The sequence below is a fragment of the Eulemur rufifrons genome, chromosome 14, assembly GCF_041146395.1.
Source record: "Eulemur rufifrons isolate Redbay chromosome 14, OSU_ERuf_1, whole genome shotgun sequence".
NCBI lineage: Eukaryota > Metazoa > Chordata > Mammalia > Primates > Lemuridae > Eulemur > Eulemur rufifrons.
In genome coordinates, this window is record NC_090996.1 from 7,277,473 (window position 1) to 7,301,973 (window position 24,501).

A 24,501-nucleotide genomic window follows, 5' to 3' on the forward strand; every position below is an offset into this window, starting at 1 on the left:
GGGAAGCTGGGAGAAAGGCATGGGACAGATTCTCGGATACCCTGGATCTGCACTTCTGGCCTCCGGAACTGTGAGAGCATAAATGTGTGTAGTCTTAAACCACATGTTTGTGGCAATGTGTTCCTGAAGCCCCAGGAAACGATACAGATGTCTATTCCTGACTCATCTGGGTGGCCACGTCAAGTGGGCACGCCGGTGCGGCTGGGAGAAGGCGTGGGAGTCACGAGGGCTTATCCGGGCTCTGAGGCCACACACTGGCAGCTCTCAGGCGAGCGTGGACCAGAGGCCAGGGGGGAGCCGGCACCAGCAGGGGAGGCTGCGAAGTTGGAACGGGGGCACCTAGCACAGCTGGGGGAGTGCGGACCGCAGGGGACCCCACAAGCCCAAGCCGCTCTTGGGGCGTTTTGCAATAAGAACACAGCAGAGAGGGAACCAGGGAGCCAAGGAATGGTTCTGGTTTTTATTTTTTACTTTTGAAATGGTGGGGCTGGGCAGGGCTTTGGGTCATTTTGCCTTCTGGCTGCCATAAATACCGTCACGATTCGGTGACCGTACAATAAAAAGCAGTCACCATGGCACTCCACTGCCCTTCCGACTCAACTAGCTGTCTGTCCCGCCCCCTGCCTCCCCCAGCCAGGACTGATTGGGTGTGGGGTGGACACCTGACCCAGAGCTACCCAGCCCATTGGCTAAACTGGGGCCAATCAGAGACTGTTGTGGGGACAGTGGGAGGGGCTATGAGAAGGGCGTGGCTGTGCCAGGAGGCGGGAGACACACGGAGAGACAGACCGACAGACACCGCCTGACCTGAGATGCGGAGAGCAGGGAGCCACACAAGCCACACAAGCCACACGAGCCGGCTTCTGATGCCCCACTGTGGCCTCGTGAGCCCTGCAGTCTCTGCATGGTTTGGAAAGGAGGGACTGTCGGGGCCGGGGGGCAGGAGGGGGGGGTGGCGCAGGGCCTTAGGTGCTTTACTAACTGCTCTGAGCACCCCTAATCCCTTGGCTCAAAATGGGGGAATCAGATTGGAGGGCGAAAGTTCCAACCTCTGTCCAGACCAACGTGTCCAGGTGTCACAGTGAGGAGGGACGCACAACCCTCACCACCTTATGGGCAGCTCAGGAGTTGAGTGCTGGTCCCTGGTCCTACGGCTCCTGACTTGGGTGAGTCCTTTTGCCTTTCTGAGCCTGTGTTCCCATCTATGAATTCTGCGACTCAGGGTCCAAGGGACACCATTAGGGCTACTGCCCAGCAAGACAGGGCAGGGGAGTCCAGCCTCTACGTCGTCAGGCCCAGCCCTGCACCTTCCCTGCCCTCAGTCTGTCCTGCCCACCCCAGCCAGCTGCCAAAGCGGACGCATGGTCCCTCTGGGGCTCCTGGAGCTGAGCTGCATGTCCCTGACACGAGAGTCTCTCTTGGCCTGGACCTGCCCCCTTCTCCCAGAGTGTGACCTCTGACCCTTCCCCATGTCTCCCTTGTGATCCCTCCAGTCCCCTCCCAAAGGTGGGGCCAGAGGTGCTGCCTGGACCTCATGGCCATTTGCTATGGCAAGAGCTGGGCCTGGGGAGCTGAGCGAGCCCAGGGGAGGGGCACTTGCCGGTTACCTCGAGGTCTCCCTTGGTGATGGACTCCTCCTCCACGCGGAACTGCAGGTCCTCCACTTTCCTGCAGGGGAAAGGGGGAGTTGACCGGGCTTTGCCCAGAGCAGTGGGCTTCACCAAACCAACAGTGGCAGAGAGAGGCGAGGCCCTCAAAGTGGCCCGGAGTCCACACTCGGGCCATGCAGAGGGGACTGTCCCAGAACAGGGACATGCCCACAATCCTGTGACGGAGAGGGGGCAGAGCCACCTGGAAACCTCCAGACCTCCCACCTTGCCAACCTGCACTCTAAGCAGAACCAGCAATGACTCTAAGATGGGAGTGTTTAATTAACAGCCTTCCTCCCCGGGCAGGGGGGGAACAAGGACGGCGTGGACTGTAGATGGAAGCACAGTGGCGTTAGTGACGATGCTGTGTTCATCGCTGCAGGGAACAGACACTGCCACAGGGAACAATCTGTGAGAAGGCGGAAGAAGGGAAGGGAGGAAAGTGGGCCTCCTTCCCTGCTGACCCTGCTCTCATCCACAGGCCCCAAATCAGGGGTCAAGGTCCCAATCCACATTCCCTGGGCTGCTCCTGGGTGTGGAGGGCCCTCAACGCCTGCTGCTCAGGGTGACATTCTCACCCACACATGCGCCAAGACGGCACAGGGGAGAGACACAGGCCCACCTCATGTTACAGCCACACCTAAGAGTTCCAACAGGGCCTCTTGACAGCTCCCAACATACCAGTGATGAAACTGAGGCCCAGAGAGAGCAAGCAACCTGCTTAAGGTCACACAGCAAGTACAAGGCACTGCTGGAACTGGCACCCAAACTCCTCCTGAACACCACTCCCACGATGCCTTAAAGATGTTTGTTTGTCACCATGGGAACCAGATGTGTGGGCCCCGACGACTGTCTTAGGCAGATATAAATAAACCCTCATCTCCCCGAGTCAGACAGTAACAACAGCCTGTGGAGCACATGGCTTGGCTGGGAGCCCGAGAAGCAGACCCAAGTGGGCTGCCGAGCACGGGGCGGCTACTGTGTGGGGGCGGGGAGGGCGATGCAGAGGGAAAGGGAGCTCCCGAAAGGAGACAAACCCCCGTCCACTGTCGGCTCTGCGTCCCACCAGGTGACCCTGGACCGAGTCAGGCCAGAGTTCCCAGCTGGCAGGTTTCTTAGGTGTCATTAAAGCCCTCCGGCTCCTGCCCTTGGCCAGATCCTTACCTAGGTGAGTAAGCATCTCCCCACATCCCCGGAGCAGCCTCAGAAACACACAGAAGGAACCACAATCCCCACATGCCGCCGTGGCAGGGCACGAGGAATCAGTGTCCCCACTATGTCCCTTCCCTGTGCTGGGCCTCGGTTTCCTCATCTGTGACACAGGGCAGTACCTGCCTCCCGGGCTAATTGTAAGACTGAGAGAAATGACGCCCGTAAAGCACGCAGCACAGGGCTGGCACCCGGATGCCGGCATTTCGGGAGTCCTTTCGCTGCTGCTTCCCTGAGCCTCCCTCTCCTGGCCCGTGAAACGGGAACACAGCCTCAGCACAGGCCCTCCGAGCTCCCCTTGCAAAACTCGGCCCGGGGGCACCGTGTGCATGTGAACTGCCTCACAGTGTGTGGCGGGGCACTGGGCCTTTCCCTGGTGCATGGCTCCCAGGGACACCTGCTGTGACAGGACCCCCACCCTGCCACCCTGGTGTTCTCAGGGTACATCACTGGACGGGGCAGGAACAGGGAACTCCACGCAGTGAGCAAACGTGGTGTCCCCGTGTGCCCAGCACTGTGCTGGGTGCTTCACTAAAGTGATCTTGGGAGTCTGTCTAACGCCCTGCAGAAGAGGGGACTGGCACCTCGTTTTACAGATGCCAATACTGAGGCCCACAGAGCTCCTGTCACTAGTCCAGGGTGACAGAACCAGGAAGTGGCAGGGATGGAACCTCGGTCTGTTATTTCTGAGCCTGTGCTCTTCCTCGTCCTCCCTAGCGGGGCTCCGGGAGAGCACCCCCCGGGTCAGCAGGGCAGTGCGTACCTCCTCTCCTCCTCCAGCTGGTTGGACAGGTCCACCTTCTCTTTCCGCACGCTGTCCACCAGCAGCCGGGCCCGCTGCAGCTTCTCTTCTGCTTCTGCAACATACTGGGCCCCGAGCAAGGGCCAGGACAGGGTCAGCCTCCTCCTGGACAGGGGGTCCAGGTAGGGGGCGGGGTAGGGGTGGGGAGAGGCAGGAAGCCAGGCCTGGACAGTGGGCCTAGGTGTGAGGAGAGAGGGCCCAGCAGAACACCAGGGAGGCAGAGCCAGGCCTCACCCCGTGGGCCCCTCAGGCCCACACACCCTAATACCTGCCTCTCACCCCCAGCCCACAAGGGCCCAAGTCTGAGGTCCTAAGACTGGCTGTCTTGTGCAGGCCCCGTCACAGCACACACATCAATCCGGCCTCCTTAGTCCTGGCACCCGAGAAGGGGCGAGCCGGGCCTCCAATGGGGACAGGAGGCCCAGGAGGAAACTCACATGGGAAACAAACTTCAGAGAAAAGAGCAGACGTGACAGCAACTGCCCCGAGGCTTGGGGCAAGGGGTCACTTCCCTGAAATCCAACCCCCAAATCTGCTCAAAAACATGATCTGAAATGTGGACAGCTGTGTACAAAAATGTCTCCTGCAGCACTATGTAGAAAAAGTGAAAAATCGTAAATCATCTCAACAGCAGCAGGAGACTGGCCACGTCAGGGAGGACAGGGCCCGGATGGACAGCAACAGGGCCTTAGGGTGGAGAAGACTTTTCCAGGGCTAGGAAATGCTAGCACTACAGTAAGTAGGGAACAGAGCAGGATACGAGAGTTTCCAGCCAGGCTCTGAAAGCAAATGGACTTGTCCCTATTCTCAGAGAGAAAAGACTGGAAGGAAATTCACCAGGCCACTGAGGCTCATCTCTGGCAAGGAGGGCACAGGGGCTTCTCACGTGCATCTTGGCATCTCTCTGCACCCCCGGCGCTCCACTCTAGTGTGCGTGACCTCACAGGACTGCGTGGAGAAGGTGCGCCCCCTGCCCCACCTGCCACCCACCTGCTCGTGCTGTGCCTTGAGCAGGGCGATCTCCTTCTCCACCTCGCAGATGTGGCTTGTGGCCTTGGCCACCTCGGCCCGCTCCAGGTCCCGTTCGGCCAGCAGCTGCTCAATGTGCTGCTGCTTCTCCTTCAGCGCCTCCTGCAAGGCCGTCGTGCCCGAGATCTTGCGGGCATAGCGCGAAGAGGTCTCCGTGAGCTGCAGGAAGGCGTGGGTGCAGGTGGGGCTCAGGAATCTGGGGCACCGTGGGCCAGCTGGCTCGATCCGGCCTAACCCTCAGCAACCCAGCAGGGGGGCGGATCAAGTGCCTCAACCCCCAGGGTCCTGCTCTTCCCCCACCGGTACCCTGGACACCCTGGCCCTTGTCAACTCACACAGGAATTCTGATGTTGGAGATTCAGGAAACTCCCCCTCCCAGGACAGTCAGCTCCTGATGGTCAGAGCCCAGAGGGCTCTGCTCACAATGGGCTCACCTCGGCCACCTTCTCCTGGGCCAGGGGAGCCTCCCACCCTAGACTGCGCTTGGACAAAAGGCCCTTGGCCCATACCCACTAAGCAGCCTCCTCTTCTCCCCTCACCCAGGGTCCCTGTGCCAGCCTTTCTGGACCCTCTGCCCTGCATCTATATGACCCTCCTTCACTCCCAGAGGAGGGCTTAAGCCACCAAATCAGTAATATAAAAATAACAATAAATGTAAGTGGACCAATCTTCTATATTAAAAGATATGCACTTTCTTCTTTGTTCAAAACCCCCAAACTGAGAGATGACTGAAACCAGAGCCAGTTGGGGACAGGCTGGGATACCTGGATCCCCCCATCTCCACCCCCGCCATAGAGTACCCCCCTCCCCAGCCCCACCCTCACCAGGCCGCTGCGGCTGGGCCGGCCCCCCACGGAGGAGGCCACGGAGCTGACGGAGCTGATGGAGGAACTGCTGGGACTGTGGGTCAGTGCTGAGACACCCATGGCCATACGCTTGGTCTTCTTGGCCTTGGCTGGGCTGGTGGACGGGAAGCCGATGCGGATCACCTTGTGGATGGGTGCAAAGAGACCAAACTTGGGTGGGCACTGGAAGTACCTGGGGAGGCAGGAGAGATCCACGCTGCTGTCATGGCCCCACAGCCTGGAGCCTCACCTGCCTCCCCACTTCTTCGGAGCCCAGCAGAGAGAGAGGCACCTCCCTGGGGCCCCGACACCCACACCCAAATCCTCCAGGCCGATAGACAGGATTCTTAAAAAGGGAACAGAGGTGAGTGTGGCCTGAGAGTCTTGGCAGTTGGGAATGGGGGGAGGGGGAACAGCAGTTACTGGGACGCCTTTTGTGCCAGTCCCTTTATATGAACGCTCGTCTCAATCCCTCAATGGCACCTACACTCATCGATGAGGAAATCTAGGCTCAGCGGGGTTAAGTAACTTGCTCACAGTCATACAACCAGTTAAGTGGCAAAGGTGGCCCTGGACCCCCCCAAGTCTGCTGGGCTCCAAAGCCCACTATGCTCGGCCCTCCCAGCTCTCAGAGGCCCCCAGCCATAGCCGCAGCCCCACTCTCAGCTGCCCTCAGACCACCCCCACAACCAAGGAATCCCACCAGCTGTCTGCCCATGGAGCCCCAGTGTGGAAAAGTGAATGCCTGACGGAGACATCTTGGGGTGGTGTGGGGGCTGCTGCCCAGCCCACCTTGAATTCTCAAAGCAAGAGGGAGCCGAGAGAACATTTATCCTGAAAACAGGGAGGTGAAATGTTGTCATGGAAACCTCAGATTCTCATGTTCTCTCAAAACCTCTCTGGTCATGGATTCCACATTGGACCACGAGAACTGGGCCTGTCCGGTTTCTGGTTCACCACGGATCTGCGACCCTATTCCAGCTCCTCTCACCTCCAGGTCTTTGCTCAGACGGTCCCCCAGCCCCAGCCTAGCGTACCTTCTCCAAGCCTCTTCCAAAGCGAACCCTACATTCCTGCAAGGCCTGGGCGTCGCCGGGCTCCTCCCACTGGCTCGGCCTATTGCAGCCTCATCTGGGTCACAGAACGCAGCCCAGGGACAGCCAGCGACGACACTCACGCTGCCTCACTTCAGTCCACACCCATGAAAGACACTGCCCACTGCCCACTGCCCACATCGCTCCCCCAGCCCCGGTGGACCCAGACACAGCCTTAGACCCTGCTGGACCAGCAACCCAGCAGTCAATTCCCTTTCACTGGAGATGGCGTGAGACCTGGGCCCATCTGTGAGGCCCGGCCCTGGCCACACGGCGCTGGGCACTGTCTTGTTATTTCACATGTCATTGGGGAACTCCCAGAAGGCAGGGACTGCTGCCTCTCCTTTTCAAGGGCTCCTGCTCCACTTAGCTGTGTGTGGCACGAAGAAGGGAACACAGGGACAACAGATTCTCCTAGTGCTTGCCTGCGACTGTGTGACCTCGAGAAAAACCTCTCTGGCCTCTATTTTCTCATCTGTAAAATGGGACAATAAACCCACCGCCTGCCTTAGTGGGCTGCTGTGAGGGAGGGGAGGAGAAAGCACCTCTGTCATGGTGCCTGGCACAACATCCTCAATGCTGGTGTCCTCAGACACCCCGTCCCCGTACTCTGTGCCCACCCCAGACACAGAGGAGCCCCTCCCACACTCCTCAGGGGAGGCCCACCGTACCTGGTGCCCGCCACCGCCCCATCGTTCTTCCCAAGGGGCTCGTCCAGCTCCACGCCACACCACTCGCCCTTGGCAAAGTCGGTCTCCCCCACATACCGCACCACGCCAGTCTTCGTCCCGCCAACCTGTTGACACAGGGAGAGACTCGGGTCCGGAAATGCAGTGGGCACAGGCAGAGGTGGCTCGGGCACCCAGGGGCACAGGCTTCTCCCATCCCTCCCTTCCAGTATACAGGGGACAAGGGAGGAGCTGAGAGGTGAAGAGGGGGAGATGCCCAAGGACAGGTGGGAGGGACACAGGTCAACCAGCACCTCCAGGGCTGTCCTGTGCAAGAGCATGGGCTTTGCAGGCAGACACACACACCTGTATTCAAACGCTGCCATGTGCAAGCTGTGTGAGCTTAGACAAGTTACCTAACCTCTCTGAGCCTCAGCATCTTTATCTGTAAAAAGGGGTTTTGTAAGAATTAAGTATCATACATACAGTGTCTGGTACAAACCAGAGCCTCAGTGAATGTTATTCTTAAAATGGTTTTAACAGTGGTAGTCAGTGGCTGGCAGAGAGTGGGAAATGGGATTTATTGGTAAATGAGTACAGTTTCAGTTTTGCAAGATGAAAAGTTCTAGAGATCTGTTACACAGCAATGTTAATATACTTGCTGCTATTGAACTGCATACCTAAAAATGGTTAAAATGGTAAATTTTATGTTATTTTAATATGTTTTTTACCACAATTAAAAATAACTCATAAGGAGTCCACTTGCTCAACGCTTCTTGGGTGTGGCTCTAGGCCATGGTCCTCAAATGTGGCTCAGAATAAACTCTTTAAATTGTTTTACAAAGGGAGGAAGGGAGGAAGGGAGGACGGAAGGAAGGAAAGAAAGAAGGAAGGAGAAAAAGTGGTTTTGTGAACAAGTTTAGAAAAATGTACACTAGATCCCCTTCTACGAAATTTATGATGCATATTAACATATTAAAAGCTTTAATTCCTGCAATAAAAAATAAAAAAAAATTCCTCATAGAACAGACAATAAAAAGTGTGGATATTACTGTAAAAACTAGTTTAACCCCATAAATTTATATAAATAACATAAATAGGCAGTTTAAAATGTCTAAAATCCAAGTTATACATATGCATAGATAAAAGAATCAAATACATCCAAAGCTTTAAAACGCCCCAGAAGTTTCTCCCCAGAAACACTTTTAACTTTCTAAGTGGGATCTTCTGGAGTTTACCTTAATATCTCTCATAACATATTTGAATTGCTATTTCTTAATTTTTCAATTTTTGGTGACATCCATCAACTTCCCACCAAGGATGGTGAGGCTCGAGCTCCCGGTCACTGCGGGGGCCACTCCAAACTTCCTGGCTGTCCACCCTCTGTGCGGCCACGTGTCAGCTCTGACTCCACTCGGGGCTGACAGTACCACGACTACGTAAACAGCACTCACAGATGAGGAAGGTGCGTCCCAGCTACTTTTCCTTTCCCGCACAATTGTTTTCCCCTGCAGATAACTGTGTTTTATGATTGTTTGCCTCGTTTTCATGGTCTCAACGCCAATGCAACCCCAAACTCTTTCAATGGTGTATATCTCCTGCCAAGAGGTTCAGGGGCATTGGGAATCTAGCAAGTTCTTTCTGAAGGCGTCTCTCCAGGAGCCAGGGGGCCCACTCCAGACTGGCCTGGTGCTGGCCCCCTGCAGCCCGGCCACCGGTCTGGGACCTCCTGTCACCATTACCCTGAGACACCCTTCTCTTCTCCCCTGGGCTCAATCGCCTGTTTCCTGGATCCCAATTCTTCTTCTTCTTTCTTGGTTTACTCCTTATTTTGGTAGAGCGCATCCACCCACAGCTTTCTAAGAAAACGTAAGGAAGAAATAAAGTATTTGAGCCTTTTCACATCTCAAAATATTTTTTATTCTACCTTGCTTTTTTTAATGGAGGTAAAAATTCACATAACACAGAATTCGCCATTTTAACCATTTTAAAACATACAATTCATCAGCTCTTAGTACATTCACAACCATCACCGCTACCTAATTCCAGAACCCATCATCGAATTCCAGAATTCCATCCCCCAAAAAGAAACCCCAGACCCAGGAGCAGTCACTGCCCACTCTCTCCTCCGCCCAGCCCCCGACAACCACAAATCCACTTTCTGTCTCTACAGATTGGCCCCTTCTGGACATTTTATAGAGATGGAATCACAATATGCGGCCATTGTGTGTGGCTTCTTTCTCTGAGCACAATGTTCCCAAGGTTCATCCATCTCAACGATCAGCACCCGTTCCTTTTCATGGCCAAATGACAGGCCACCGTATGGAAAGGACAGAGGACGTTCTGGTCATCCATCCATCTGCTGAGGGACACGGGGTCGTTTCCACTTTTTGGCTGTTATGAATAATGTTGCCATGAACATGCGCGTGCGAGTTTTTGTGTGAACACCTGTTTTCAATTCTCTTGCTACTCTTGAATAATAAATAGGTTGGTTCCCTCAGAATTTCAAGGGCTCCTCCTGTGAAGCAAGCGTCCAGTGTTGCTGTTGAGAAGTTCAAAGTCATTCGGAGTCCCAATCCCTCATGTGAGACCCGTTCTTTCCTTTCTGGAAACCCACAGCACCTCTCTGCCCAGGGCTCAGTTCCACAGGGAGGCTCCTCAATGCGGGCCTCTGCCCACCTACTGCCCTGGGCTCCCACGGCCCTTCCAACCAAAACCCTGTCACTCCTGGGGACCTCTTTTTTTTTTTTTTTTTGAGACAGAGTCTCGCTCTGTTGCCTGAGCTAGAGTGCCGTGGTGTCAGCCTAGCTCACAGCAACCTCAAACTCCTGGGCTCAAGCAATCCTCCTGCCTCGGCCTCCCGAGTAGCTAGGACTACAGGCATGTGCCACCATGCCTGGCTAATTTTTTGTATATATATTTTTAGTTGTCCAGCTACTTTCCTTCTATTTTTAGTAGAGACGGGGTCTTGCTCTTGCTGAGGCTGGTCTCGAACTCCTGACCTCGAGCGATCCTCCTGCCTCGGCCTCCCAGAGTGCTAGGATTACAGGCGTGAGCCACCGCGTCCGGCCAGGACCTTTCTTGAATGACTTATCTGATTCCCTCTGTTCTCTCTTCCTACAACGACAGTCATTTAGAAGCTGGATCTACTGGACAAGTTCCCTGATGCTCTCTCTTCTCTCCTGTTTTCCCTCTGTCTTTCTGGTCTACTTTTTGAGAGATTTTCTTAACTTTATCTTCTCACACGTCTGTGGAGTTTCTTATTTCTGGGATCGTATTTTTCATTTCCCAGAGCTTTGCTGTTCACTGAATATTTATGTTGGTATGAATATTCATGTTCATGAATATTCATGCCACATATCCAGTGGCGTTTTGTTCATATTTAATGCCTGTATTATCTTCTCTTATTTCTCAGAGGACCGGCCGTCTTCCCCAGAGAAGATTCTCGTAATCTCCACGGTGGAAGGCGGAGGCTTGGCCGCCAGCATTGGGGAGCTGAGTGAGGCAGAGGCAGGCGGTGGGGGGTATCTGGGCTTCGGAACAGAAACGTTCATTTCATCCTCCTTTTCCAGTCCAGCCTGCCCGGGATCCCTCATCCAGAGTCTCTGTGACCCTCTCAGGGGACTCAGCATCCGTCCCAGGCATCGGCTGGAGGGAGCCACCAAGCAAAGGAGCACAGGGGCCTAAAGGGGATTTGGTAGGGGAGGGGCACTAAAGATCTGTTAACCAATTCTCCTGCTTCCGGCCCGACGGCAGCCCCATTTCCAGAGGCCGCCATGTGCTGATTCCTGAGCCTCCAGGGTTTCTGAGATGAACATCGATCACGTCTCTGCTGTCCCCGGTGCTGGAGCATCCCCGGCTTTGCTGTTGCAGTCTCCTCTCCTGTTCTTTCTGTCCTTGAGGGCTTAAAACCTTTTTTTAATTAAAAAAAAAAAATCTCTTCACTGTCATTCTAGTGTGGGTTCAGGGGACACTGAAAATAAATGTGCATGTTTATTTACCACGTTTATCTGAACCTTAAATATGACTTTCTAAATGTTACTTTCCTGACACCACCAAGCATGCCTCAGGTGTGCCTGCAAGGGACCTGCTCCCACCATCTATTAGGGACCAACTATGTGCCAGGCACATTAAAGACACGAATTCCAAACCCACGAGGCAGGCACTCTTACCCCATTCATGGAAGAAGAGACTGAGGTTCAGAGTAGTCAATGAGTGGAAGAGCCAGCTGGGCCTCTCATTACACCCTGCTGCCTGCTCAATCCCAGTGGGGCTCCATTCCAGACAGGGCCTCACCGTCCTGGGTCCCCTCCTGATCAGGGGCCAGGGGTCTCTGCCACAGCAGGCCTGTCTGAGAGCCTGGGTCAGTTCCCTCTGGTCTCTGGCTTCAGGGGGAGCCGCCTTCCCAGCCCGTACCTTCTGCACCAGGTCTCAACCCCCTGTGTCTACACAGTCAGTCTTGGTTTCTGCTGCTCTGTACTAACTCCAACCTAGAATGTGCTTTCTCTTCCACAACCTAAATCCTAAACTGGTGGCTGCCTGGTTGGCTCCGGAGGCTGCCACACCAGGTCACACTGCTTCTGAGGCCAACTTCTCCAAAACACATGCAGATTGACCCAGCTCCTGGGATGGGCTTTCTGGACCACACCTTGGGGTTCCTGCAAGCCCCAGGACGGACACACGTACCCCTCTCCACGGCTCGGGGCAACCAGGCAGCCGAGTGCCCTGACATGCTCCCTGGGCCTCGAAGGTGCCCAGGACCAAAGTGGGTGGTGGTGGGCCTCCCCAGGCAGAAGGACACGGAGAGGGGACCTGGGTGCCAGGGCCCCACCAGGCTGGGGGCCGCTGGGCCTGAGTCCTGTCTCAGCTCTGCCAAGTGTGATCCAAAACAGTGTGTGACCCTGGATGAGTCACTTCACGTGTTTGCTCCAAATACTCAGGTGCTCATCCGGAGCAAGAGCCCAAAGCACCCAGGCCAAGCCTGGGGAGAGCCAGGGTGGGGTGGGGGGTTAGAGAGGACACGGGGCGGAACAGAGCGATCCCTGCAGGAGGAACTGCAGCAGCAGCAGAAAGGTTCTCTGTATGTGCCGGGGCGGGGGTTGTGGCGGGGACAGAAGGGCCAGGAAGGACAGAGGCAGAACAACAGGCCGTGGGCCCAGCTCAGCCCCTTCCACCGCGGGTGCCGTGGGAGGCGCAGGTCTCGGCCCTCAGCCTGTAAAGCGGAACAAGGATGACACCGGCTCTGCAGGCGACTATGAGAATCCGCGGAGAATCCGCACAGCCCAGAGCAGCTAACTCCAAACTGCACTCTGGACGCTGACCCGGAACTCTGCCCATTTGCTCAGACACGTGTGACACAACTCCCGATATTTAGGAAGAACCACTCCAGGAGGGCGAGTCGCGTCTGTAGTCTGTGGTCTCCATCTCCCTCCTGCCCGCCCAGAGCTGCCTCTCGGGGCTGCTGTGAGGAGGACACAGGAATCCGAATGTAAAGTTTCTGGCACAGGACGTGGCAGGCGCTCATCCAAGGGAAGCTGAGGATGCCAAGGCCACCGAGAGTGGCCGTGGGACCCCAGGGAGGCTGCCTGGGCTCTGGGCCCCTCCCTGTGCCTGGGAACCCTGGGGCCGAAGAGAACACCTGTGCTTCACTGACTAGAGCTGACAGCAGCCAGAGCGTGCTCAGAGCCACACACCTTCTGAGCACACTACGCACGAGGCAGGTGCACTAGCACTTTGCAGACGGAAACCCCGCGGCACACGGAAGATCGATAACCTGCCCGCGGTGCCTCAGCAAGCGCGTGGACCTCAGGGGGTGGTCTGGAGGTGTCTCTGCAGACCAGCTAAAGGCGTGCTCACCTAAATGCTATTCGTGCCCCCACCTTTTTTTGAGATAGGGTCTCGTTGTGTCGCCCAGGCTGGAGTGCAGTGATGTGATCGTATCTGACTGCAGCCTCAAACTCCTGGGCTCGAGCGATCCTCCCGCCTCTGCCTCCCAGAGTGCTGGGATTACAGGCGCGAGTATTCATGCCTTGGACCCGGGTCGGAAGCAAGTTAATGGAGCTTAGACATCAGGCCCCCTCCCCATCCCTGCGAGGGGCCCTAGCAATGCATCCAGGGGACTCTGTGCTTCGTAAATCTGCACTGAGTTTTTTGGTATTGTTTTTCCTAAAGAGTCCCCCATCCTCAAATTGTGTAAGTTCAGGCCTGGATCCTGATGTAATTTTTTAAATTTTTTAAACATTCACCTGGATCCAGGATGTAATTTTTTAAAAGGGTGTGGTGGGGACAGGAAGGTGACACATCACCTTCCTGGTGATGGGTGGGCCGAACCAGCTGGAGTGCAGGGCGAGGCCTGCGGGCTCCATCCTCGCAGGATGGACAAATCCCTCGTTCGCATCCCTCTCCACTCCTGCCCCCTGAATCCAAGGGTCGCCCGTGTCCAGGGTAGTCACCGTCCATGAGGAATAAAGGAACGAAGGGCCCATCGCCTCCCTGCCACGTGACGCTGGGCAGGCCGTTTTCCAGGGCTGAGCGCAGCTTCCTCATCGTAAAACGGGGGACACCACCCACTTCATAAAGTGGTGGGGAGGACACAAAGGGACAAGGTACAGAAGTTCTGGGTACAGGCCCAGCCGGGGGGGCACCCCAAGAAAACAGCATTTCAACCATGGGACGGGACCCAGCGGTGGGCCGGGAAGTCAGGGTGGCCCGTTCCCATCGCTGCTGCCACCCTGCTGACGGGCCCGGGCCCGGCGGATGCTCCCAGAGCAGCGGCAGTGCCTGCCTCGTGCCAGCAGGAGTGCGTCCTCCCCTGGACGCCCAGCTTCTGGGCTCTGGTCACCCCGAGAGGGGCAGCAGTTCCCACCCCCTGCAGGAGGAGCAGGTGCAGGGGGAGTTCCAGGCAGGACCAGGCTGCGGTCAAACCTCCTCCTCCCCAACCTGGGCAGCAAGTGGGCCCGTCAGTGACACCCAGAGCCGCCACTTCCCACTCCAACGGGGTCGCAGACCCACGCCCAGGACACCCACACGACACTGGCCAGGCCTTGCACAGCCACAGCCTCGTGGACTACGATGCATTCACACGCCCACCAGCTTTCTCAATGCCCAACTAAAGCATGAAACATACAACGAGGGTGTGTGCCACGGCCCTTCTGCTGGATGGACACATGGTGAATGAAGGAAGGAAGGAGGACGAGGCTCAGTGACATGCCCACTGTCACACAGCTGGGGGTAGCAGAGAAGGGCACAGACCTGGGCCCAATTTCCCTGCAGTGCCCGTGGCCAGCAGGCGCCCTCAGACCCTAGACACCCCAAAGGACAGCGCAGTGAGACTCTAGGCCATTTGCCTGGGTCCTGTTGGCTTCCCTGGGAGCCACAGTAAGAAGAGTGACAGCCTCAAAACAAGGTCCTTGGACAGGAAGTTGGTGCAAGGAACCAGGTGTCCGGCCTCCTTCCTGGCACTGTCCTGCCTCCTGCCCCATTCTTGCCCCTCCGATCCTGTCCCCGGCCACCCACTGGCCTCCCTGCTCTTCTCGCAGGCTCTCTAGTGTCTCTGGCCACAGGTCTGCCTGGCGCAGGGCTTCGGCCCCACGTCCCCAGGTCAACGCCAGGCCATTCCCTAGGCTCAGCCCTAACGCCGTTCCTCGGGGCAGCCCCCAACCAGGCCAGGCCTCCAGGACAGGCTCTCAGAGCCCCGCGGCACCCGGCAGAGTCTGTAGGAGCCACTGACGTCTGCTCCCTGCCGCTGGAGGGCAGGGGCCAAGTCTGGCCACATCCACCACCAGAACACCCAGGGGGCAGCTGTGCCCGGGAAGCCAGGCCCTGGGGTGGGCAGGGCCCCCACCCTCGCCAGGCAGCGAGGACATGGCACGGCGCCAGAGGGGCAGGCTGTGGGGGCCGGCTGGAACCCAGCCCTGCTGTCACCTCAGACAAGCTACTGAACTTCTCTGAGCCTCAGTTTCTCACCCATAAAGTGGGGATGAAAACGACATTAGAGCACGGGTTTGAGGATCCGGCGGGGCAGCGGGGGTACACATTTCCCCTGGCCCCCCACCCTTACCCCAAACGCTCTTCCCAGAAACCTCCAGGAGAAACCCTGGCCCTGCGGGAAGGGGTCCCAGAGTAGGGAGGGAGGACCTCAGGCAGCAGTGCCCACTGGGGCCCCTGCTCTGGGACCCCAGACCTCCCCCGCTCCCCACCTGGCCGTGTGGCTGCAGCATGTGCTCCCCACCTCGGGGAGGACACCCCCGCTGTCCCCAGGAAGCCCGGCTGACAGGACGCAGGGACCCCTGCCTCCCCCGACCGACTGCGTCCCACGCTCCTCACGCCCCAGCCCAGCAGACGCGGTGAGGGACGTCCCCGTGGGCTGTGCCGCCCTCCCCAGTGCTGCAGTCAGCCCAGGGCCACCTCAGCCACAGGTGTGGCACAGCGGGATACAACCCTGCGCCATCCCCCTGGGCACCGCAGCCCAGGTCACTGCCGTGTTCAGACTCTGAGGGACTTGAGAGTGACTGTCCTCCTTCCAACCTGGCCCCAGCAGCTGGGACCACCAGAGAAGGGGGCCCCTGGCAGGAAGCCTTCAGCTCCAGGGACCCGGATCTCTTGGCTCCGACAGCACTGACCGCTCAGGGCACCGCTGAGCAGCGGCTGCGCACCTGACCCTGGGCAGGGGTCTTCTTTGTTGTTAATTTTCTTAACTAGGTATTCATCTATCCATACGGTAAAACAGATTAAAGCAAATTTTTCTTAAAACACGTGAGACGAACTTGGACTGGGTGCTCTGGAAGGCTGTTTCCTGTGGGGCTTGTCCCTCTGTCACGCCCACAGGACTCGGCAGCTGCAGGAACCTGCAGGCGCAGACTCCAGGCCCACTTCACCTCCACGGCGTGGAAAGGGGACGTACACCATGCGGCAGAGCCCTGTGCTCCCCGATGGCACTCGGACAGGGCCCGGGAGAGTGACCACCTGAGTATACCCACATCGGATGGCCCAGAGATCTTGAGAGCTCCAGTCCCCAGCCTTTTCCAGTACATTCCTAGCACATGCATGCTGGCAGGCTGGATCAATGGATAATATCAATAATAACTAATATTTACAGGGCACTTGCTAAGTATCAGGCGCTGTCTAAACACACATGTATTAATGCATTTCAAACTATGAGTGAGGAACTATTAAAATTCCCATTTTATAGATGGGACAACTGAGGCCCAGAAAGGTTAAGACACTTGCCCAGAGTCACACAGCAACAGCCTCTACAGCCCACATTACCTGTGTCCCTTGTCACTTCTGATGAGGAACGTGTGCCCCAGCCTGGACCCTGCCCCACGTGGGGTGAAGCGGTGGAGGGGAGGGAGGCCGGCCCGGAGCCGCCCACACTCACCAGCACGCGGTCTCCCAGGCGCAGGTCCTTGTCGCCTCGCTTCACAGAGCCGCTGTCCGAGAGGTTGGAGCCCGACTCGTTGCCCGTCTTGACCGAGCTGTTGAGGACGCTCTCCCGCAGCGGGATGACGCGGCTGGTCAGCGGGGGCGTGGCCGTGCCCGAATGCAGCGACAGGTTCTGGGCGGTCAGCGACTCCACCGAGTGGGCGTCGCTGCCCGAGCCCTCGGCCGTGGGCTGCCGTGTGAGCTTGGAGGGCCGCGTGAAGATGCCCTGCAGGGCTGGGCACTCGAAGTAGCGCACGCCGCCCACCGCGCCGTCATTCTTGCCCACCGGGTCGTCCAGCACCACGCCTGCCCACTGGCCTGGCGCGAACTGCGTCTCGCCCAGGTACTGCACCACGCCCGGCTTCACGCCGTTCACCCACACCCGCTCGCCCAGCACGAAGTCCCCCAGGAAGTCATCGCCCACCTCGGCCACCTTCGGGCCCGGCTTCTCGGGGGCAGCAGCTGCGGCCGGGGAGGAGGAGGGGCCCGACGCCTGCTTGTGCAGGGGGGAGCCTGCGGACAGGGAGAGGGAGAGGCAGCGGTTAGGCTGGTGTGGGACCTGGATCCCCAGCATGGAGCAGAGTCGGGGCCAGAAGGCGCCTGATGGGGAAACTGAGGCAGACATGGCTGGCACTGTGGCCTTGGGCAGGTCATCCCCAGGTCTCTCCCTCCTCTTCCAGCCCCTCTGGAAGGTTCTCAGGAAAGCACTTCCTCAGAAGTAACAGCTGCTTCCCACTGCACAAGGCCACTCCAAGTCCAGGGCCAGGATGAAGCCACTCCCAAAGAGTACAAGCCACTACTCCCCGCCCTGGTGGGCTCAGGCCCTCCACTGTTAACAACCAAGACCACCTGTGGCTCCTATGTGGGACCCAGATGGTATGCAAGTGGTCTCTGTCCCCTCCTCGTCCCCAGACAGCTCCAGGCCTTGCAAAAGGCTCCCAACCTGTTCCCTGACAGCCCGGAATGGTCACAGCCACAGACATCTTGGACAAGGAAGGAGCCAGGAAACTCTCTCATTCCCTCCCGAGCCTCCCCCGCTCCCCACCCAGAGGCCTCAGGGGGCTGCCCCAGGGCTCCACGGACCCAGGAAAGTGGGAGGGAGGGGCGGGAGGTGGAAGCGGTCATGTAACCCTCACCGCTGCTGGGACTGCACGCTGGGCTCTCTGGCCTCACCTGGGCTTACGGGTCCCCTCACCCAGGCCCTCCTTGTAAGAAGAATGACCCTGAGGCCCAGAGAGGCAAGGGGCTTGCCCAAGGCCACACAGCACAAATGGGACTCAGACCCACGGAGGGGCTGCCTCCCAGGCCTGGGCCCTACTGTGCTACCGATGCAGAAGGAAGGGAGGCAACTTGCTCAAGGTCACTCATGAAACCACAAAGCAGGCCTTGCACCCTTGTGAACGCGAGTGTCGGGCTCCCGGCTTGGGTCCTGGTCCCCACACAGGGCCTGCTGAACCCACCAACTTGGCCTCCCTGTCCCGGGCTGCCCACCCCCCTGCACCTCTAGCTGCCGGAGCTGCCCCCACTTCCTGCCAGACCCAGCGTCAGGCAGAGAATCCTCCACTCCCAGAGGTTGTCAGGCCTGTGACACACCACAGTGACCACAGGCAAGCAGAGGCCACCACGCCTCGCTTCTGCTCCTTTCCCAGGAGGCCAGTGGAGGGGCTGCAGGGCAGCGGCCCCCACCAGCAGTCTCTGAGCCCCAGGCCTGGCGGATGCTCTCGAAGGGGCCCCATCCAGCCACTGCCCCCAGGGCTGGAAGCCCACTCTCGAGCACAGAGCCTCAGGGGTACAAGCACAGAGCCTTCCCCCGGGGGAGCACTGGCAGCAGTGGAGGAAGCATGTGGCCACCCAGGGCCTGGGTGGCCAGTACGCCCCGACTGTGGGTGGGGCTCCCTCCCGCTGGGGAGCTTCGCTGCTGCGCTTTATTAACACAGCAATCACACCCCTTCCCTCTGCGCTAGGAGCGCCACACACAGCAGCTCACCCAATCCCCGGGCGTGTCAGGCGCTTGACCTGGGCTCCCAGACAGCAGGCAGCGAAGCCACGCTCTGGCCAAAGGCCTCTGGCGCTGGGTGCAGGACACTTCATCTGACAGACGCGTACCAAGCACTTGCCGTGACGAGCCCATTCTACGGTCACCCCAAATCTCACACTCCCCTGAAGGCACCAGTTTCCCAGAATCTGACCAAATCCTACAGCCCCCTACGAGCAGGGAACGATCTTGTCTTCACCCCTGCCTGCACGAGGATGCCCGTCTCTCCTGTTTAGAGAGGAGTCCTGGGGGTACCGGGGCTGGGTGGGCTCCAGGGCTCTTCTCTTCCTCTGCGATCTCGGGAGGCGGGGGCCGCAGCAGACCAAGCTCGGACCCATCTCCCCCCGGGCCGTCCCCATTCCGTCCCCGCCACATGCACCTGGGGAGGTTCGTCAAAGCCTCCGTTTCCTTCCGGACTTTTGTCATAGGGTTGCTCTACGACGACAGACAAGTGCTTGGAACAGTGCCTGGCCCATACAAATGAACAAAAAAACCATTATTACTGCTATTTTGATGAGAATGATTTATATTCAAACTAAGGGATTTAAGAAAATTTAAAAACACAACGCCCAGGAGTGGGACAAAGGATTGCCAGCAGGTTCTGCTAAACCTCAGGCAAGCCCCCTGCCCCTCACTAAAAGAGGGGGGTGGATGGGCCCCCGCAGCTGTAAAACCCCAAGTGGGAGCGCTTGGCTCCCGCAGACCTCGTCATGCTGGTTCCCTGCACCCGGGCTGAGCTCCCAGGAGTCCACGGCTCTGATCTAGGACAATCCTGTATTCCAAGCAGCTTCTGCTGGGACCGTGCCAGTAACGGAACTGGGAAGCCACACACAGACACACACAGACACACACACACACATACACGCGCACACGCGTCCCCTGGCCCACGGTGGCTGTCTGCCTCAATTCCTCCCGCCAAGTCAGCTGGCACCTTCCTTAGGAAGCTGCTCTGAAAAGCACCGAAAGGGGAGGAAGCTACAGATGAGTTGGTGCCCGGGCCCAGGCCCTCGTCACACTGCCCAAGGAGCCAGTGGGTCCTGTCACCACCAACACAGGTTAACGTAATTATTAAAACAGGGGCTGCATGTACTAAGTGCCAACTGCATGCCCCCTAATGGTATAGGCACTTTTGATATCCTATATTCTTACCTTGCAGATTAGGACACTCGCCCAGGTCACCCAGGTGAGTGGGGCCCAGCTGGTCTGGCTCTGAGCCCTCCCTCTCGGCCAAGCACAGGAGGTGACCAGACATGGGCTCCCCGCCCATGCCCGTTTCTAGAACACTTGCCCACACAGGGAGGCTCCGGGACCTCTGCCAACGGTAGCCCAGGTCAGAGCCTGTTTCTACCTGTCCTCTGTGCTCAGAGCACAGATGAGGGTTCCCAGGTTGAAGGGGACCCCGCGTGGCTATTCTTGGCAGGAAGCTGCCCGCTCAGCTGTCCTCCTCCCCAGCTGTCCCAGCCCAGGCAGACCCTCAGGTAATCTCTCCCCGACCCCTGCCCCTTCCAGGGGTCACAGGCCCAGGGACCAGTTGTTTCAACAGCTGCTAAAATCCAGGTCGCAAGCCCGTGGCAACTGCACACGGGGCTTTGCCTCATTTTCCGTCTTTGTAGTGGTAACTCCGGCCGCCCCAGCACCCCTGGGATAAAACCCGCAGCAAATTCCACACTCACACTAGGAAGTTTTCAGCTGCCCAAGGCTGGGAGGACACAGAAAACCCCCTCGCTCCAGGGAGTCGACAGCAGCACACTGGTTAGGCCTGGCCAGGCCCCTTCCCATATCTGTGCCTCAGTTTCCCCATGAGACAACAAAGGCCTAGGTCACCAGCCTGAGCAAGAGCGAGACCCTGTCTCTACTAAAACTAGAAAGAAATTATCTGGCCAACTAAAAATATATAGAAAAAATTAGCTGGGCATGGTGATGCATGCCTGTAGTCCCAGCTACTTGGGAGACTGAGGCAGGAGGATCGCTTAAGCCCAGGAGTTTGAGGTTGCTGTGAGCTAGGCTGACGCCATGGCACTCTAGCCAGGGCAACAGAGCAAGACTCTGTCTCAAAAAAAAAAAAAAAAAAAAAAAAGGGCTAGGTCAGAAACAGCTATGTCTTGTCCGGCACTGACATTCTACATGCCCTGACTCTTCTCCCGGGGGGCCGGTGTGCATGCATCAGAGTTTTCCAGACCTGGCTGATGGGCTGCCCCCAGCCCACACCTCACAGGCCAGTCTAAGGTTGGCTGTCTGGGAGCTCCCTGCGGGCAGGGCCCGGGCCCTACCTCCATCCAAGCTCCTCAGCAAACCCCCACAACTCCCAGCCAGACTCAGTGATGCAGACTTCAGCCTCACACAGGCAGTTGATCCCTTCCCTAGACAGTGGCTCCTGCTGAGATGAGAGGCATGGAGGAATCTACTATGGGTTTCAAGTTCAAAGAGGAACCTTTAATGAAAAGGGCCTAAGGCCGGGCATGGTGGCTCACGCCTGTAATCCCAGCACTTCGGAAGGCCAAGGTACGAGGATCACTTGAGCCCAGGAGTCTGAGACCAATCTGGGCAATGTATCAAGACCCCGTCTCTACAGAAAAATTTGAAAATTAGCCAGGCGTGGTGGTACACGCCTGTAGTCCTAGCTACTCTGGAGGCTGAGGCAGGAGGAACGCTTGAGCCCAGGAGTTGGAGGCTGCAGTGAGCTATGATCTGGGCCACTGCACTCCAGCATGGGGGACAGAGCAAGACCTCACCTCTTAAAACAAGAAAAGGAGGCTGGGCGCAGTGGCTCACGCCTGTAATCCTAGCACTCTGGGAAGCCGAGGCAGGAGGCTCGTTTGAGCTCAGGAGTTGGAGACCAGCCTGAGCAAAAGCAAGACCCCGTCTCTACTAAAAATAGAAAAATTAGCCAGGCGGAGTGGCGTGCACCTATGGTCCTAGCTACTCGGGAGGCTGAGGCAGGAGGATGGCTTGAGCCCTGAGTCTGAGGTTGGAGTGAGCTACAATGATGCCACTGCACTCTACCTGGGGCGACAGAGCAAGATTCTGTCACCAAAAAAAAAAAAAAAAAAAAAAAGTTCGGTACATAGATCATTCATGTCCACTACAGAAAAATTAGAAAACACAGATTATCTGTTTTATAAAAGAAAAGCGCTATCATACAAACACAATCATGGCTAGCACCTTAGAGTACGCTTCTCCAGGTTTCATTCTGTGTGTGCACATGCAAATACACGCTGCGTACTTGAAAAACAAAAACACAAGTAGGACTGTGTTTAGGTATCACTGGGTCCCCTCTCTTCTCACAGTGGGGACTGTGTGATTAGGCGGGTCTAGAAGGAAGGGGCTCCACCTGCTAAGAGAATCTGCTTCCCAGACCCTCCCTGCCCCTCCCACTGCAGAAGCTGCTCCTGCTGGAGACACCAGGGCCCCCGCTGCCCCGCAGTGACCCTACCTGGCCCTGTGGTGCCCAACCCCGCTGACTCCCCTCCTCGCAAGGCTCCCTGCTCCACGGTGTCGGGACGGGGCCTCTCTGCCTCCCCCACCCCCACCCCTGCAACAGGGCAGTCTCCGTCTGCTTTTCTCCCTACTGTGTGTTCCAGACGGTGCGCTGATAAAAGTTTAACTAGTTCTCCAGAAGAAAAAAGCAAAACCCTGATTTGTAGCATTTGCAAATTTCTATGGTGTAAATTCTCCCACCACAGCCAACTTGAAAGTGCCAACGTGATGACACTGAGCCTGGAGTCGGGAAGAGATGATACGGTATAGTGTTTCCACCAGAGCAAATAACCTTATAAACACAGATACTACAGAAATCCTACTAGTATAATAGTAAATAGCTGCATTTTACTAGTACTGTACCAGTAGTAAAACAGAAGTATTGGTAGTACTACTACTACTCATAGTCATGAGTCTGAATATTTATTACCTATTTTTTGGGGGGATGGGTCTTGCTCTGTCACCCAGGCTGGAACCTCCAACTCCTGGGCTCAAGAGGTCCTCCCACCTCACTCTCCCAAAGCGCTGGGATTACAGGTGTGAACCACTGTGCCTGGCCTATTACCTATGGTTTTGATATAATTTACTTAATTATAAATTCATATAATCTGATTTTTTAAAATTATGATTATGTGTCACAAGTGGCTTGCAAAATTCCTGACAATTTCACAATTAGTTCTTGTGAGCTGGCCTGGGCCGGCTCCAACTGGCCACCGCAGCCCACACCCTGGAAAGGTGGCCCAGCTACGACCATCTACATTCTCTACAGACCCCGCAAACGAGAGGTGGGAAGAGGAGGCAGAGAAGGACCAAGCCCCCAGCCCGTCTCCAGCACAGGGAGTGGGCGGAGAGTAGGCCACAAGGTAGGAAAAATGTTCTTCTCTGAGCAGTAGCTGGGGAGCCCCGATCTACACTGCACCCCCACAATCTAACACATTCCTGCAGCTTTCGCTACTGCCTACATGCTACTACATTTCTCCTTTAAGACACTCTGGCCAGGTGCAGTGGCTCACACCTGTGATCCTAGCACTCTGGGAGGCCGAGGCAGGAGGATCGCTAGAGCTCAGGAGCTTGAGACCAGCCTGAGCAAGAGCAAGACCCCTGTCTCTACTAAAAAACATACATATATACACATTAGCCAGGCATGGTGGTGTGCGCCTGTAGTCCCTGCTACTCAGGAGGCTGAGGCAGGAGGATCGCTTAAGCCCAGGAGTTTGAGGTTGCTGTGAGCGAGGCTGACACCACGGCACTCTACTCAGGGAAACGAAATAAGACTCTGTCTCAAAAGAAAAAAAGACACTAATAAATTCTCCGTGTAGAAGACCCACATGGTGCAGGAAGAAGAATAATGAAGCTGGTCCCCGCTGCTCCCTCCAGGACAGATCACTGCCTTGGCAGCGAGACCTGCCATCCCGCATCCCGGATGGACCCCAGGACCTCACAGGCAACATCCTGAGCCCAAGGGACCCCCTTCCTCAGCTCCCCCAGAAGCCCCGCCACCGTCCTGCCCACCCACCCCATGCCCCCAAGCCACAGACCCTCGCTGCTCCTCCCTCCCCGCCAACCCCGTTACTCAACAGGGTCTGACAGCCGCAGAGGAAACCCCTCCTGGACCCACGCCTCCCTCTCGGGTCTCAGAGCCCCCACCGGGGATTTCATGCCCTGCTGGCATAGCAGCTTCCAGAAGGGTCTCCCAGCCCCACCGCAGCTTCTCCTGCACAGCCATCAGAACAGCAACCCCAGTCACACCGTGTCCCCCAGTGCATTTTAACTCTCGACACAGAGATCACTTTTTATGTAACCTTTGACCTTTATAATGAGCCCATGTCATAAAAGTAATACAATGAATAAAGTATAATAAAGATGAAATATAATATTTTTTAAAAGGAAAAACTAAAGGGAATGCACTCTTTGGCCCATTTCCCAAGGAAATAATGCAGGAAGAAAAAACTGACTCATTGTCTTGTCCTTCACAGCAATAAAAAACTAAATCTAAGTGCCCCAAATAGGGGAGCAGTTACATAAATTATGGTCAAGTCATTTAGATTATTAAGGAATCTTTAAAATTTCTCTCTCCAGGTTCTGTGGGAAAGCGTCTGTGAGAAATCAGAGCTCAGGCTGTCCCCACGCCCAGCACAGGACACGGATGTCTGGGCGCAGAGGCGTGGGGATGGGAACAGGATAAGAAGGGATCAATCAAGAAAAACCAAGAGGGACCCCGCAGGGACCCACAACGATGACATGCCATACACTGAGGAGTGTGACGAACT

The 24,501-nt window shown here is 56.8% G+C and overlaps 1 protein-coding gene and 1 non-coding gene across 2 annotated transcripts in view; both read right to left on the bottom strand.

Moving 5' to 3' along the window:
- Positions 1-24,501, bottom strand: part of CLIP2 (CAP-Gly domain containing linker protein 2) — a 69,871-nt gene that overhangs the window by 19,985 nt on the left and 25,385 nt on the right. Inside the window, exons 3-8 of the mRNA XM_069485654.1 lie at positions 16,676-17,232; positions 7,300-7,424; positions 5,514-5,727; positions 4,651-4,848; positions 3,622-3,725; positions 1,608-1,668 (exon numbers count right to left, since the gene is read on the bottom strand). Of these exons, the coding sequence (XP_069341755.1) occupies positions 1,608-1,668; positions 3,622-3,725; positions 4,651-4,848; positions 5,514-5,727; positions 7,300-7,424; positions 16,676-17,232 (1,259 nt within the window). The remainder of the gene's footprint in view (positions 1-1,607; positions 1,669-3,621; positions 3,726-4,650; positions 4,849-5,513; positions 5,728-7,299; positions 7,425-16,675; positions 17,233-24,501) is intronic.
- On the bottom strand, positions 16,082-16,279 carry LOC138394932 (small nucleolar RNA SNORA73 family). The gene has a single exon (XR_011235443.1). It is a non-coding gene; the product is annotated as a small nucleolar RNA SNORA73 family (small nucleolar RNA).